The sequence below is a fragment of the Rhinoraja longicauda genome, chromosome 17 (assembly GCF_053455715.1).
Source record: "Rhinoraja longicauda isolate Sanriku21f chromosome 17, sRhiLon1.1, whole genome shotgun sequence".
In the NCBI taxonomy this organism is placed as follows: Eukaryota; Metazoa; Chordata; class Chondrichthyes; order Rajiformes; family Arhynchobatidae; genus Rhinoraja; species Rhinoraja longicauda.
The window spans coordinates 10340896-10359072 of NC_135969.1; the positions used below are offsets into that span (position 1 = coordinate 10340896).

Here is an 18177-nt window from a genome sequence, read left to right on the forward strand (position 1 = left end):
CAACCACCAACTCCGCAACGTATTTTGTTGTTCAAAGTCATGAATTCCTCTCGTGGCATCTCTGAAATCGTCCAAAGCTTAATTCTTCACAACCTAGCTTCCTTCCTATTTTAGAATCCTCCCTTGCTTTATCCATCACTGCCCAAAGGCAGCATACTCACTCACAATTCACTCACCTGGGCGAATCCAGCACTATTACCCTGCATTATGCACTGCCCCACTACACAGCACAGTTGAGTATGATGGGGAAGCTTTATCAGCGCAACAAATGTGTTGTTGGAATGTGTGTCTCTCATCTTCAGGTGAAATCCAAGTGTTAGTAGGAAGCAACAACTTATTTTTCCGCTCAGGATTCAGGCCAAAATCCTGGACTAATCCATCACTGTGGGAGCACACTCAACACAGGAAAACTTACCGTCATCTCTGCAGGGTGGATGTGTAATAAAAGAGGCCTTGACACTTCATCTACATTGAGAACTAATGGGAAGTTCAAATATAACAGCTTTGGTGCACTTTGGTGTGAAAGGTAAGTCTCATAATGTTAGGGTGATCTTTTCTGGACTTGACATTACTGTAATGCAGTGACTATTGAAGTGTTGGAAGTGTCGTCTTTTAGATGAGATGTTAAACGAAGGACAGAGACATTCTCTGAATGGATGTGAAATATCACTCTGCACTATTTTGAAGAAAACCAAGGGAGTTCTCCCCTCTGTTGAAATCAGATTTCTGGTCATTAGAACATTGGTGGTTATGGAATCTTACTGCTCACAAACTGTCCCAAAGGGAAACAGAGAAGGGTCCCAACCCAAAACGTCGCTTTTCCATGTTCTGCTGAGATGCTGCTTGAGCCACTCCTCCAGCACTCTGGCTTTTCTTTTCTAAACCAGCATCTGTAGTTCCATGTTTCTACATTTGGCTGTTCTGTTTCCTGCATTACAACAGTGACTCAATTTCAAAAGCAATCCAAATCCATGCTTCGCTCAAATTGTCCAGTTCAGTTGAAAGGTCACTAAACTGGAAATATTAACTCCATTTATTCTCCTCACAAATGCTGCCATATCTGCTGAGTATTTCCAGTATTTTTTCTTTACATTTTATTGATTTCTGGTATATCTCACACTACAATTCCATTTAGTTGATTGTCACATGTACCGTGGTACTGTGAAAAGCTTTCGTTTTGTGCTAACCAGTCAGCGGGAAGACAATACATGAATACAATTGAGCCATTTACAGTGCATGATGAGGGAAGGTAAAGCCAGCAAAGATCGATCAAAGAAAGTCCAAGGGTCACCAATGAGATAGATAGTAGTTCAGGACTGCTCTCTAGTTGTGGTAGGATGATTAATTGGTAAGGATTTGTAAAAAAAAATTGCAATAAAGAGCAAATTAACAAACTGTCTGAAAAACCCTGCGACAGCTTTGATGTAAATGGAAAATTCAAATATTGATTACTTTAAGGCCCCTGTGGTAAAACATCACCTTTCACCTACTCAGTAGAATGAAACAGATTGATCTACACAGTGCAACCTGCCTAAATAAATAATTTGCTAAGAATTTTCACACTTGGATGCAAGTTATTACTAATAAAAAGAATATCTTTATTTTAACTGGGTTGTAATTAGAAACCATTCACTTCTGCAACTCCCACAGTACGGGTGTCAGAGGTTATGAGGAGAAGGCAGGAGAATGTGGTTAGGAGGGAGAGATAGATCAGCCATGATTGAATGGCAGAGTAGACTTGATGGGCTGAATCGCCTAATTCTGCTTCTATCACTTATGATCTTATGACCTCTATACCCCACCAATATTTATTTGTTGTCTTTTATGTAAACCCTACTACTTACTTCCGAAGGACAGCGATTTCATTTTCAATGCTGTTCTCTTTACCCTCCAAAGCTTTCTTGGGGATACACTTTATGGCAACCAGCCTCTGGGTCCTCTTCTCCTCCGCCAGCACCACTTCAGAGAATGCGCCTCTGAAATAAGAAGGCAAAGATGTTAGGGCTTACTTACATTGAACTGGTTGAGGGTACATCACCAAGTCATGGAATAACACAAAGATTAAATCCTTTTTATCTAACCAATCTGCAAAGAACTCACCTGATGAAGCCACTTGGCCTGGGACTGTCATCCAGTCAGTGATCAATATCATACACCATTACAAATGATATCTGACATTATTCCTAACGTCGTGGAGCAAAGAATCATTCAAACAGGTTGGCTGTCAAGTCAAGCAGAAGCTTATTAAATTCAAGTGATCTTACACCTGCAAAGGGTGAATGGCCCATCTGTCTTCGTAGACGCACTCCAAATGTACTGATTATACAAAGCATGTCATTTTTATACATGTTTGCGAACAAGCTACACCCAATGTCAGTTGTTGGCACTGGGCCAGTCACTTCTGACATCTTTATCCATGCATATTTAGCTCATGCTTCTTCTGCAACAGTACAACCTCCAATAAGCTCTGAACTAGACTATTATTGTTATTATTGCACTATTATGGTATTTTTTAATGTGTACGTATGTGTGCGTGCATATATATACACACATACATATATCTATATACACACACGCACATAAAAACAAACAATAATAGTGCAATAATAGTAAATATATATATATATTTAAAAAATATATATATATGTATATATATATATATATATATATATATATATATATATATATATATATATATATATGTGGGTATGTGTGTATATATACATAAACCAAACCTTTTTTTCTCATTTATTATATTGTTTACAGTGTACTATGTTTACATATTCTGTTGTGCCGCTACAAGTAAGAATTTCATTGTTCTATCTGGGACAAATGTCAATAAAACACCCTTGACCGTGTCACCTGGCCTCATTAATGCTTGCGCTGTTACAGTGCAGGCGTCCATGTAGGATGTTTGGGGGGCATCATTACTACCATGGGGAATTGCCCTGCCCTGCTTCATCCAGATGGTGTAGAGTTGTTGAGTATTATTGCAGATCGGTCATTTTCAGAAATCTGGTGTCAGGCAAGCGAGCAAGTGCCATTTCATAGCACCATCACCCACACCCACTATCAATGGGCTGATGATAGGCAGCATTGGATTTGTTCAGCGTTTTGTGAACAGGTTGTACTTTTTAAAAGTTCCATATTGTCAGGTCGATGCCCCTGTTGAGTACTGAGACAGATTACCTAGACACCCAGCTAGTTCTGTGTGCAGGTCTTCAATATTACAGCAAGGATAGTGTCTGCTCCCATAGTCTGTGATGTCCCCTATGTCTCAACTATTTCTACAATGTCTAAGCATGTTCCAGAGCTTTTTGTAAATTAGCCTCTGTAGTTCCTTGTGTCTATATTCCCAAGCAGTTGGTGCAGTCCACTCCTGATCCACTGTGAACTAACATCATTTTCTTCCAAAATCATTAATCCAATGATAGATTTATTCCATAGTGGAACAGCACAATCATGTTAATCAATTTGTCAGTGCAATGAGTATAAATTAAGGTTTGCAATGTTAATTGCGCCACTATTTTTACCGCATTTCTCTGTCCACTGCTGCTCTGACTGAGTATTTATTTGTTAACTTGACCAAATATAACTTCCTTCCCTATATCTTTGGCGTTTATCTCTTCCTCTCAGAATAATGGGTGGACAGACTTCTTCTGCAGAGCAGAGAAAAATGTAAGCATAACCAGGGCGGCACAGCAGCATAGCGGTAGAGTTGCTGCCTTACAGCGCCAGAGACCCGGGTTCCATCCTGACTGCGGAGATGGAGTCTGTATGGAGTTTGTACGTTCTCCCCATGACCACATGGGTTTTCTCCAGGTGCTCCGGCGTCCTCCCACACTCCAAAGACGTACAGGCTTGTATTTTAATTGGCTTTGCCAGGTAAAATTGTAAATTGTTCCTGGTGTGTAGGATAGTACCAGTGTATGGGGGGAACACTGGTCGATGTGGATCGGTGGGCTGAAGAGCCTGCTTCTGCACTGTATCTCTAAAGTCTAAAATAAACATATATTGTGATGTAACAATATTTCCGCCAAAGGTGGTAACGCAGGTTGGGCTCTTGACAGTCTGGTACCTCACCCAAGGGTGTATTTTATGATGTACTTTCTAGTAACAAGTAGTAGCACGTAGTAAGGCAGCACGGTGGCACAGCGGTAGAGTTGCTGCCTTATAGCGCCAGTAGACCCAGTTTCGATCCTGACTACGGGTACTGCCTATACGGCGTTTGTATGTTCTCCCCGTGACCGCGCGGGTTTCCTCCGAGATCTTCGGTTTCCTCTTTCCAAAGATGCGCAGGTTTATCGATCTTGATACAAGTGTAAATTGTCCTTAGTGTGTGTAGGATAGTGTTAATGTGCGTGATCGCTGGTCGGTGCGGACTCGGTGGGCCGAAGGGCCTGTTTCCGCTCTGTATCTCTAAACTAATCTGTTACACTGTTGGTGGATTGTCCCTGATCTGGGTGAAGTAAGACTGGGTGTAATAAACCATTCATTTAAATCCATTGGATGGGGGTAAAGGTTGAATCAGATTATTCCTGTTTTACAGCATGCCATCATCTGACCAATTTAATTTAATTTCCCTCCGACCCTAAGCAAATCTGCCTCCCGCTAGAATCTCAGATACGTCAAGAGCAATCGCACCACCGTCACACTGTGATGCTGGGTGGGAAGGATTGTGTTACCATCTTTAAATAGGAAGAGAAATTAATTCAAGGGAAGTTAAACCGATCGTAATATCAGCACTTCGGGCAGTATAGATAGCACCTTCTCTTTATTTTGATAAGTCTCTTCTCTCAGGATTAGCCTAACTGTTTCTTGAAAGAGAAATTCCCTAATTGAAAACAATGATATTGGATACACAGAATTCTGCTGCATTGTGTAGCTGCTTTCAGTATTCATCTTTTCTCTGAGAACATTACCACGGAACACACCATCGGTAATAAATAGCCACAACACAGCAGAACCAAGGTCCAGAGGTGTGGACTCTCTTGAGGTTGCAGCTCAGAATGTAGACAAACTCTATAGCACTGTTTTGCTCCTAGCAATATATTTATTCCGTTAAAATAATCCAGTTGCATTTTACAAAATATTTTAGCTGATTAAGCACTGTAATTGATTGACTTATGAAACTCTGCTCTATGGAAGATCCGTACACCACCATTGAACAAAAGGGCAAAATATCTGTTGAAACAAGGAACTGCAGATGCTGATTTATACCAAAGATAGACACAAAGTACTGGAGTAACTCGGCAGGTCAGGCAGTGTCTCTGGAGAAAAAGGCTGGATGACGTTTCAGGATGGGACCTTCTTCGGTCTGAGGAAGGGTCCTGACCCATAATGTCACCCAGCCTTTTTCTCCAGAGATGCTGCCTGACCTACTGAGTTACTCCAGCACATTGTGTCTATTTTTGGGCAAAATATTCGCCCATGCACTGGGTGCAAAACTGGGTGAAGATCGACCGATAAATCTCTAGCCTTGCATTGAGGAATGATGGAATAAATGTCCTGGGTCTCACCTGTGGCCTTGCCTTCCATAGTCTTCTGCCAGAGATTAATGCTGCATGAATCATTTGGAGATTACTTTGTGGAAAGCAGTCCTCAGGTGGTGGAGGGATAATGGACTGGACAGGGGCACAGAGTAGAGGGATCATGGAGATACTAGGAACTACAGATGCTAGCTCACAAAGAAAGAGACAAAGTGCTGGAGTAACTCAGCAGGTCAGGCAACATCGCTGGAGGACATGGATAGACGATGTTAAAAGTGTATGTAAAATATTGCCATGGTACCATCACAAACAAGGGAATCCAAGTGCAGTAAATAATATTTCTCTCTCAATAACAAATTCTGCTTGATGCATGCAAGTTACTTGTTGTAGCCTATGCTACAAGTTTACTTGTTAAAAGACTGTTTACATTCAAAAGGGTCTTATAGGCTAAGAAATAGGGTCAATAGAAGGCAATGAGCTCACCCCAACTATTCCACACAATGCGGCTGCTCTTTGACTCAGCACCATGTTCCTGCCAGAGCCTCATGTCTAAGGATTCTTTTAATATCCAGAAACAAAATGAATGGTTAAACCTTCACTGTCTCCAGTTGTGGAGATTTCCAAAGATTCACCACGTCATGAATGAAGAAACTTCTAATTTTAGTCGTAAACGGACAGCTACTTATTTTCAGTCTGACTCCTAGTTCCCAAGCTTTCAGACATCCTCCCTGCAGCTAACTAGTGGAGCCCTCATGGGCTGTAATGTGCTTTGTAAGGTCCCGAAAGGGAGATGATAAGCATCATTTGAGCGCTAGTTTATTTATTGACATTACTCTCCATTAACTAAAATTGTTACTCTCTCCCTCCTTTTTTTGAGGGCCATAGTTTCCAATTTTACTCTGAGAACACAACTATGTCAAGTGCATAAATATACACAATAATCTGGTCTCATGTTGGCTTGAATTCAAAGAGTTTTACCGCACCCCAACATAGGAGTGCATTTGCTCAGAGAGCTTGTACTGTGCAGATACCAAACACTGGTATCACAAAATGCTGGAGTGACTCAGCAGGTCAGGCAGCATCTAGGAGAGAGGGAATGGGTGACGTTTCGGGTCGAGACCATTCTTCAGACTGATGATACCAAACACTGATCAACATATGTCAGGCAAGGATAATAAGGATTAGATGGCCATAAAAGGTAAATGGAGTTAAGATATGGATTAGCTGTGGTCTAATGAACAGAAACTGGCTCCGGAACTCCTGATTTTACTCGTTTAGAGATACAGCATGGAAACAGCATAGACTGGCGGCCCACCCAGTCCATGCCAACTCATACACTAGTTCTATGTTATCCCACTTTCCCATCCTACACACATTAGAGGCAATCTTACAGAAGCCAATTAATAAAACCGCACGTCTTTGCAATGTGGGAGGAGACCAAAGCACCTGGAGACCTGCACGTGTTCACAGGGAGACAATACTAACTCCGCAAAAATACTAACTAAGGAACAGACAGAATCTGAGGTCAGGATCGAACCCGGGTCTCTGGTGTTGTGAGGTAGTGGATCTAACACTGCACCAGTGTGTCGCTCTGTCTAACATACAAAACATATCCTAAATTTCTGAAGAAAGGGAAGGGTAATCTTTACATTCACTTCATCTCAAATCACGGTCAATACCAAGGCAATAAAACAAAATGAATTCTGTGCCAGTGATGGAAAATAAATTATATTCATCAACTAGTTGCTCAGTCTGATGATTCCGAGAAGGAGATGAAATGGAAGGAACTGCAGATGCTGGTTTACACCGAAGATAGACATAAAATGCCGGAGTAACTCTGTCCCGCTGAGTTACTCCAGCATTTTGTGTCTATCTTCGATTCAGTGAAGGAAATTACTTGCAAAACAGTTTGGTACCCAGCCTCCTTGATGATGTTCAAGCCTTCTCTTCTGTGAGAGCTTTCACATTCCCAGCTATTGCCTCACCCAGTTTCTTCTGGCCTCCACAAACTTTATCATTCATTTCCAACGGTCAACAGGGATTTAAATATAAACAGAAAATAATAACAAAGGCAGTGCCTTGTTTTGCAAAATTTCAATATCCTATTTCTGAAAGTGAAACAAAAATGATAACAATCATAATTACCATCGCTAAGCAGATGTGTTTATGCCAGTAATAGTTTTCTAAGAAATTGTAGATGCCGAACAGATTACTGATTCAGTCATGTCCTAACAATGCCGTGAATGGACTTTCCGCAGTTGAACAAAAACAATGGGACCTTCTTAAAAAAAGATATGACTTTACATAAAACCACATTTTTGTACTGTTTGAAAATCAATATTAAAAAGGTTCAAAGGTTTTATGGAGTATTGCCATATTACTCAGAACCTCATTTCAGAATATGATAGCCGATCAGATAGATATGGAGGAAGTCAGCTAAATTAGCCACAGCCGAATTGCAGTTTGAAGAAGTCACACTTAATATTGTGCATTATTTAAAATATTAAAACAAGCATAGAAATTCAATTGAATGTTGAGCAAAACAAAACCTGCTGGAGGAACTCAGCAGGTCAGGCAGCATTTGTGGAGAAAAATGGAAAGATGATGTTTTGGATCGGGACACTTCTTTCTCTCTGTTTCCCTCCACAGGTGCTGCTTGGCCTTCTGAGTTCTCTCAGTAGATTTGTATTTTGCTCAAGATTCCAGCATCTGTGTTCTGTTGCATTGTCAATTGATTGTGGGTTTTCTTTCCGCAGAATTAGGCAATTGACAATTGATTTTTTTTTTTCTGGCACTGAACTTAACCGTGACCCTCCTTGGTTCTCTGGAAATTTGATGAGCTTCTTCCGAGCCTGAGTCGCTCCAGCATCTGAAAGGTGATTTCCAAGTCAGGACACCACAAGCTGGTTGGGCATTGTAGGAGCACCTGGACATTTTCCTGGAACAACCATCTATGTGCCCTTCAGGGCTCTGTGGTCCTTCCGTACAGTGATGAATTAACATCAATGTGTTAAGTCTCTTGCTTACCTTTTATCCCTCTACTATTTTAATCAATTTACCCTATCCCAATCTGTTGATCACCTAATCCCCACGCACCAACCACCTAACTCACCCGAGACCCAGGCCCCAAAACAAAATCTCCAAGTAACCCATCCCCAACGTGCCTCATTCTTGGCCTGATCGTTCTCCTCTCCCCCTACATTACCCACCTCAGCAACAACACAGATCTCTCCATTACAGCCGCACAACCATTACAGCAAAGACCCCTGATGGCTCTCATTCCCAGTCGGCAGACCATGTGGCTCTGATGCTGCTGGTCCTGGCAACCACAATACTGAAGGGTCTCTACCCGTAACGTCACTCATTCCTTCTCGTCCCACTGAGTTCCTCCAGTATTTTGTTCTATCTGCAGGGCTCTGATTCCCACCTTGTCTCCCCCAACAATCAATGTCCAAAGTACCAAAATGCGCCATCAAGACCCACCATTGAAGTTTCATTGTTTTAGTAGTGCCTCTTTAAAAAAAAAATTTGTTTCCAAATGCAAGTCCAAGAACATGAAGCGGCTAATGAAGGGTTGCCAACTGTCCCGTGTTAGCCAGGACATCCGTATTTTGGGCTAAATTTGTTTGTCCCTTACGGGACCGCCCTTGTCCCGTATTAGCAGGGTTGCCAACTTCGTCACTCCCAAATAAGGGTTAAAGGGTGACCTCACCCAGCCAGCGGTCACGTGCTCCCGCTTCACCAATGGCGGCTGCCCGGGCTATGCAACCTCCATTAGGCGGGCCCCCCGGGGCTCTGAACCTAAATCGTCTGGAGCTACAATGTCGGAAACCTAGAGCATCGGGACCTAAACTGTGGGGACCAACAGCATCGGGGCCTACAGTGCCCCCCCCCGGGGCTTAATACGGCATTAGGCCCAGAAGGGAGCTGTACGCCCGGACGCTGTAGGCCCCGATGCTGTAGGTCCCGACGCTGTAGGTCCCGATGCTTTAGGTCCCGATGCTGAAGGTCCCAACACTCTAGGTTTCTGACATTTTAGCTCCGGACAGTGTAGGCCCTTAGGCCCGGGCGCCGCCTAACGGAGGTTGCGTAGCAACCCGCCTCCCGGCCCGGGCGGCCAACATTGATGGAGCAGGAGCACGTGGCCGCTGGCTGGGTGAGATCACGTGGGGCGCGGGGCAGTGACATCACCTTGTCCCATATTTGGGAGTGAGGAAGTTGGCAACTCGATATAGCGGCGATCTGTGCCCGCCAGACTTCCCATTGCACCCGCTCTGAATCTGAAGAAAAGCCTTTAGTTCCTTGTGTGATCTAAATATATTAGGGAGCAGTGTGGAAGTATATGTAAAAGCATGACTCCGTATTATTATATAGCACTGTCTGTCAATAGTGCATAGTGGTCATGTCTCATGTGTGGTGTGTGGGATGGAGGGTTTAGTGGGGAGGGAATGCAGGGATTGTGTGTGTGTGTGAGTGAGTGAGTGAGTGTGAGTGAACAAGTGCATGTGCGTGTGTGTTTATGAGTGAGAGGGAGAAAGAGAGTATGAATGCATGTGGGTGAACAAGAAGGGGAAGAAACACAGGAAGGCTGCAAATATTTACAGAATGAAATTGAGAAAAACTGATGAAAGAGAATATAAACACAGACAATCAGACCCATATATCACAAGCAGTGACAGATGCAGTGATGCACTAAGACAACAATGTATGCACTAATACATTTATGTAAGAGGTCTCGTCAGGCTGTATGACAGCAACTGATAATGAGATACGGTAAAGTAATGATTGCAGAGGTGTTTCTGCTACATCATCCTTCAACAATGCAAAGTCTATAAGATAACATTACCTGGAATAGCCAAATTCCCCTGCTTTTAAAATTGAATAACGCCCTATCCAAGAACATGCTTGGAACCTATAGCTGCAGAGCTCTCGTGAAAAAAGAAAAGTCAGCTCTCAAACCAGAAACTATGGGTGGCACGGTGGGACAGCGGTAGAGTTGCTGCCTTATAGCGCTGGAGCGCTGGAGACCCTGGTTCCATCCCGACTACAGGCGCTGTCTGAACGGAGATTGTATGTTTGCCCCGTGACCTGCGTGGGTTTTCTCTGAGATCTTCGGTTTCCTCCCACACTCCAAAGATGTGCAGGTTTGTAGGTTAATTGGCTTGGTAAATGTAAAAATGTTCTTAGTGGGTATAGGATAGTGTTAATGTGCGGCATCGCTGGTCGGCGCGGATCCGGTGGGCTAAAAGGGCCTGTTTCCGCGCTGTATCTCTAAACTAAACAATTTTGTAACCCCAGACCAGCGAGGTTGAGAACCTTATCTGAGTGATAAGAACAGTGCACTTACAAATAGCCAGGTACTTAAGAGCTGGTTCTCTAAATATTTAAAATAGGTAATTAACAGACCATATATCCAAGTCGAATAATAACCAAACCCATCAAAAAAGACCTGCTTAAACTTTAATTCGATCCGACAGAAAAGAAAATCATAAAATTCATATGATTTAGAACAATAAACCAAGAACAGATTTATCTCATTCTATTGTTTAATTGAATTTTATTGCTGCCCACAGAGTCTATTATTCAATTCTGAGCACAATTGTAACTTATCGTAAAAATAATAGATTACAGGATACTGCATTCTATTCTGAGGTACCCCAAGAATGCTTCTGAATCCATCTTATTTTGTTCATCTGGTCCTTGAAGGATGAGAAGACCTTCTCTAGTGAGACTGTACAGAGTGGCTGTGTGTGTGAGTGTGTATGTGCGCACCTGTCAGTGTCAATACATGTGTGCATGTAGACAGCCTTTTTAAACCCATCAATATTCAATTCCTAAACAAACCATGGGTACCTGGAAGGTTTCAGATTGGCCATGCTTTAAGCACAGTTTACACCCAGGTGACCACCTGACAGCTCTACCATAATTGATTGATTCAAAGAAACAGCATAGAAACAGGCCCTTCAGCCCACCGAGTCCATGCTGACCATCGATCACCTGTTCACTGTAGCTCTATATTATCCCACTTCACATCCACTACCAGCATACCAGGGGCAATTCAGAGCAGTCAATTAACCTACAAACCTGCACGTCTTTGGACTGTACCCGAGTACCTAGAGGAAACCCACACCGTCACAGAGAGAAGGTGCAAACGCCACACAGACAACACCCAAGGTAAAGATTGAACATGTGACTCCGGATCTTTGAGGCAGCAGCTCTACCAGCTGCGTCACTGTGCCGCCCCTAATTTTCCATATACTATGTCTTTCCTTGCTGTTTAACAAAGAACCAAGACAAGGTCAAAATATGGTTAAAAAGGAAGCTTTGCCCATCAACAAACAGTTCAATGCCCAGGGTCACATATTTTGGGTAGAAGATAAGAGAGATTTGAAGAAATACAGCTTTTCATTCAGTTATTGTTCAGAATTCACTGCCGATTATAGTAGGTATTTGAAATTATTATGGTCTAAACCAGATATGCGGATGCAAGATATCATTTTAGTTTTTAGTTTAGAGATACTGTGTGGAAACAGGCCCTTCATCCCAATGCGTCCATGAGGGCGGCACGGTAGCGCAGCGGTAGAGTTGCTGCTTTACAGCGAATGCAGCACCGGAGACTCAGGTTCGATCCTGACTACGGGTGCTGCACTGTAAGGAGTTTGTGCGTTCTCCCCGTGACCTGCATGGGTTTTCTCCGAGATCTTCGGTTTCCTCCCACACTCCAAAGACGTACAGGTATGTAGGTTAATTGGCTGGGTAAATGTAAAAATTGTCCCTAGTGGGTGTAGGATAGTGTTAATGTACGGGGATCACTGGGCGGCACGGACTTGGAGGGCCGAAAAGGCCTGTTTCCGGCTGTATATATATGATTATGATATGATTATGCCGACCAGTGATCCCAGCACACTAACACTATCCTGCACACATTAGGGACAATTTTCAATTTTACCAAGCCAATTAGCCTGCACACCTGTACGTCTGTGGAGTGTGGAAGGAAACCGGACCTCCTGGAGAAAACCCACGCAGGTAACGGGGAGAACGTACAAACTCCAAATCCAAATTCCAAAACTAGATATCTAAGATATATAAATTATCTTAGATATGCAAAGATAATTTCACAAAAGTGATAATTGTCTTGTGCATTTTTCAAAGTGAGTGAAACCTAAGAAGGATGAGAGGAGATTTTATCGAAACGTATAAGATTATTAAGGGGTTGGACACGTTAGAGGCAGGAAACATGTTCCCAATGTTGGGGGAGTCCAGAACAAGGGGCCACAGTTTAAGAATAAGGGATAGGCCATTTAGAACTGAGATGAGGAAAAACGTTTTCAGTCAGAGAGTTGTGAATCTGTGGAATTCTCTGCCTCAGAAGGCAGTGGAGGCCAATTCGCTGAATGCATTCAAGAGAGAGCTAGATAGAGCTCTTAAGGATAGCGGAGTCAGGGGGTATGGGGAGAAGGCAGGAACGGGGTACTGATTGAGAATGTTCAGCCATGATCACATTGAATGGCGGTGCTGGCTCGAAGGGCCGAATGGCCTCCTCCTGCACCTATTGTCTATTATAAGACAGGACTTCAACCTGAAAGGACGGTGTGTAAAGCCACTGCATCTCCCAATTCTCCAAAAATAAATCTAGTTTTAAAAGGAAAATCCATATGAATTTTCCTTAACTGTCTCCAATTAAAACAATCCTGTCGTGGCGTGGTGGCGTAGCGGTAAAGCTACTGCCTTATAGCACCAGAGACTTGGATTCGATCCTGACTACGGGTGCTTGTCTGTATGGAGTTTGTACGTTCTCCCCGTGACCTGCGTGGGTTTTCTTCAGTTTCCTCCCACACTCCAAAGACATACAGGTTTGTAGGTTAATTGGCTCGGTAGAAATGTAAAATAAATTGTCCCTAGTGTCTGTGAGGTATTGTTAATGTGCGGGGATCGTTGGTCATTGTGGATTTGGTGGGCCGAAAGGCCTGTTTCCACCCTGTATCTCCAAACTAAACTAAGCTTTGCTGGTACAAGTCACTCTTCCTGTTTTTGAAACTTACATTGACACTAAAATCCCAACTTGTCAATGCAAACACCTCAATGGAGAGCAAGTAGCTGCTTTCCAATTGTCTCCAGCACAATTGTGGATATCAACTAAAAGCTTACATTGCAAGATACTCCCTCAATATTTTGAATGCAGTGAAACATGACTCTCACTTCATGACATAGTCCTTCAGCACAGAAACAGACCCTTTAGCAACCACATCCATGTCAACATCAATTACACACCCACACCATCCCAGTTACCAGCAATTGGTGTGTGTTGCTTTCTTGGCCTTGGCAATTCAAGTGTCGGTCTAGCTGCTTCTTAAATGTTACGAGAGAAGCCACTTCTGCCACCTATTCAGACAGTGCTTTCCACTTTCCAACTGGCAGAGAGGTGATAAACAACTTCCTCAGATGCCCCCAAAACATTTCACTCCATATCCAAAATTATTGGAGTAAAATGTTTAGAAGGCATCGGAGGAAGTTTTTTTTCACCTGTCGGCTGGTTGTAAAATGGAAAGCACTGTTTGAATGGATGGCAGAAGTGGCTCCTCCCATTTTTGACACCATTGTTATAGGGACAATGTTATTATCATTATCTACCCTGCCTCTGCTCTCGTAATGTGTAGGAAGGAACTGCAGATGCTGGTTTAAACCGAAAATAGACTCAAAATGCTGGAGTAACTCAGCGGGACAGGCAGCATCTCTGGAGAGAAGGAATGGGTGACATTTTGGGTCGAGACCCCATTCTTAAGACTGATCAGTCTGAAGAAGGATCTCGACCCGAAACGTCACCCATTCCTTCTCTCCAGAGATGCTGCCTGTCCCGCTGAGTTACTCCAGCATTTTGTGTCTATCTTCTGCTCTCGTAACATTGTACTCCTCAATCAGGTCTCCCTCAGCCCTTTCACTCCAGGGAAAACAAACCCCGCCCATCCAGTCTCCCCTGGAATGCTGCATCCCAGATAACATCCTGGCAAATGATCTCCAGTGCAATTACTTTCTTCCTAAGGCGTAGTGACCAGAATAAATGCACTGCTCCAGTTGCAGCCTCATCATCTATATACTAAAACTCTCATACGTTTGTTTGTTTGTTCCTGAACTACAACCAAAACGGTACACGATAGCGTGACAATATTAGGTCCACCTTACTCACCGTCATCCCTTTGGTGCTAATGGAAGAAGTTTCTTTGAACTCGGTGTAATATTTTTAAAGTTATTCACATTTTAAAGTTTAAATCTATCTCCCAGGGAGGGAGGGGAGTGGAGGGTGGGGGGGAGGAGGGAAGATAAGGGAGTTTGAGGGGGATGGAGTGGGGGGGGAGGGGGATGAGGGGGGGAGGAGGGGAGGGGAAGAGGGGGGGAGAGGGTGCTGCACCAACGCAGGAGATGTTTGGGCCCAACGGGTCCACTTGGTCTAGTTGTTTTATAAAGTTGTATCATGACTTCCCTACCCTTACACTCTATGCCCCACCTAATGATGGTTAGTATCCCATTTGCCTTATTCACCAGGTCATCTGCTTGTGCTGCCACCTTCAGAGATCCTTGGACTTGTACAGCAAGGAACATCTGGGCCTTCAAGATGTTTGCATAATTCCTTTGTGTCACTCCATAACAGCGGAAACAGACATAAACAAATCGGGTAATACAAGATAGAGACAGGAGAGGTTAGTATCCTGTATGGCTTATTCACCACCTTATCCACCTAAAACGTAGAAAGTCGAACAGAACAGCACAAGAACAGGCCCTTCAGCATACAATGTCTGTGCCGAACATGAAGCCAAGACCATCTGTTATCTACCTGCACATAATCGGGACGGCACGGTGGTGCAGCGGTAGAGTTGCTGCCTTACAGTGTTTGCAGCGCCGGAGACCTGGGTTCGATCCCGACTACAGGTGCTGCCTGTACAAAGTTTGTATGTTCACCCCATGACCGCGTGGGTTGTCCCCGAGATCTTCGGTTTCCTCCCACACTCCAAAGACGTACAGGTTTGTAGATAAATTGGCTTGGTAAATGTAAAAATGATCCCTAGTGTGTGTAGGATAGTGTTAATATGTGGGGATCGCTGGTCGGCATGGATTTGGTGGGCGGAAGGGCCCATTTCCACACTGTATCTCTAAACTAAACTCCATTAAAATCCACATACCTCCATTCCCTGCATATCAATGTACCTGTGCAGAAATCTCTTAAATGCCACTATTGTATCTGCATCAACTACCAACACCCGCAGCATGTTCCAGATATTTATCACCCTGTGTGTAAACAACTCACCCCATACATATCCTTTAAACTTTGCCCCTCTCAGCTTAAAGTTATGTCCTTAAATATTTGATCCTTCCATCCTGTTTGGTTCGGGATCTGTCTATATCTATGCCTCATAATTTTTTATACTTTTATCAGATCTTCTTGCAACCTCTGGCGTTTCAGGAAAACAATCCAAGTCTGTCCAACGTTTTCCTGTAGATAATACCCCCGAATCCTGCTATCATTCCGGTAAACTTCTCTCCACTCTTTCCAAAGTCTGTACATACTTCCTGCAATGAGACAACCAGATTGACTGCACGCAGTACTCCAAATGCAGCCTACCCAAAGTCCTATAATGCTGCATTATGACTTCCTGACTTTTATACTCAATTCCCCGACCTATGAAAGTAAACATACCATATGCCTTCTTTCCCACTTTATCTACTTGTGTTGCCACTTTTAGGGAGCTATGGAATTAGACCCCAAGACCCCTCTGTAAATCAATGCTGTTAAGAGTCATGCCATTAATTGTGCATTTTCCCCTTACATTTGACCTCTCCAAGGACAACATGTCACACTTGCTCGGATTAAACTCCATCTGCCATTTTTCCACCCATTTCTGTAGCTCTTCTACATCCCACTGTATACCTTGACAGTCTGCAACCTCAGCAATCTAGGTGTCATCTGCAAATTTCCTAACCAACCCGTTTATGTTTACGTCCAACTTATTTATATACATCACAAACAGCAGAGGTCATAGCCCAGATCCCCACAGAGCTCCACCGGTCATGGACCTCCAGCCTGAATATTGTCCTTCCACTACAACCCTCTTTCTTCTGTCAGTAAGCCGGTTCTGAATCCATATGACCAAGTCACTGTTAATCCCGTGCATCTTAATCCTCTAGATCAGCCTACCATGGGGGACTTTATGAAATACTTTACTAAAATCCACGTAGGCAAGATCAACCGCTCTACCCTCATTGATCACCTTCGTCCTCTCTTCAAAAAACCTGATCAAGTTAGTAAGACATAGACCTGCCATGTATAAAGCCATTTTGACTGTCCCTAATTAAACCATTCTCTTCTAAATGGGAGGGAAATCTTATCCACCTGTGCTGGAGTCTGGAGCAACTAACAATCTGCTGGAGGAAATCAATAGGTCGACCAGCATCTGTGGAGGGAAATGGAAAGTCTTCGTCTTGACTGGCCTTTATTTAGTCCAGATGAAGAATTCTGACACAAAATGTCCACCGTCCATTTCCACCCACAGTCATCACGTTCTTCCAGCAGATTGTTGGTTCATCCCGAGATGTGTGACAGGAATGTAGAATTGTAGGATGCTGGATCTTTCCTTCATAAAGGCATAACATGCAGCTGTGCCGGCATCTTTGCACGCGCGGAGTGCCATAAATACAGATTCGTTTTTGTTCAATGTGAATTCATGGACAATCGGCTTTAACCGCCCATAACTGCAGTCTGACTTTAAAGAACCATCCACAATGAAGCTGTTCGAGCCTGTGAATTTAAACCATGATGGTCTGTAGGTTTACAAACATAACCCTGACAAAATTATTCCTCAGCCAAAAAAAGAAGAATGGAAAAGCTTAGCCAGTTCTATTTTAAGCTGATTAGAGGATCATGATTTTTTTAAAAGCCTATATTCTACATAAAAACTACTGAACTGTGGTTCACAAACCCTTCTTAAAGACACAATATTGTACACAAGCTGCCTCCCTGAAAACTAATATCAGGACAATCACAAGCAGTACCCAAGGACAGCTGGACACAGTAGATAATTCTCTATTAGGGAACCTTGCCAGTAATGTTAGATATTTATCACCTGGTTTGATCCACTGAGCATCATAGGATTGAAAACCCCTGTTTAATCAGATCCTGGAAAAGTCAATCAATGGCATTTATTTGCACAGTATTTAATTGGGTGACACCAATCAGTTACTTTCCTTTCTATAGTTCCATTCTCATAGCTACAATGGCACAGCTGGTAGAGCTGCCGCCTCACAGCGCCAGAGATCCAGGTTCGATCCTGACCTCTGGTGCTGTCTGTGCGGTGTTTGCAAATTCTCCCTGTGACTGTGTGGATTTCCTCTGGGTGCCCCGGTTTACTCCCACATGTGGGTTTGTAGCTATAAATTGCCCCTAGTGTATAGGAAGTGAATAGAAAAGTGGGATAACAGAGAACCAGTGTGAGCCGGTGATTGATGGTCGGCGTGCTCTCGGTGGGTCGAAGGACCTGTTTATATACTGTATCACTAAACTAAACTAAGCTAGAAAAAAATTCCCAAACTCTTTCAAACAAACAAAAAGGAATCTGAAGAAAGGCAGCATTTTCAAGAAGGAAAGAAAGAAAGAGAGATTACAGGGCAGATTACAGGGCTGGAGAAACAATAGGGGAAG

General features: G+C 43.3%; 1 protein-coding gene across 1 annotated transcript in view; it reads right to left on the reverse strand.

The window, feature by feature from the left end:
• Positions 1-18177, reverse strand: part of LOC144601737 (calcium/calmodulin-dependent protein kinase type 1-like) — a 181702-nt gene that overhangs the window by 61292 nt on the left and 102233 nt on the right. The window contains exon 3 of the mRNA XM_078414071.1: positions 1845-1976. Coding sequence (XP_078270197.1) covers positions 1845-1976 — 132 coding nt within the window. The remainder of the gene's footprint in view (positions 1-1844; positions 1977-18177) is intronic.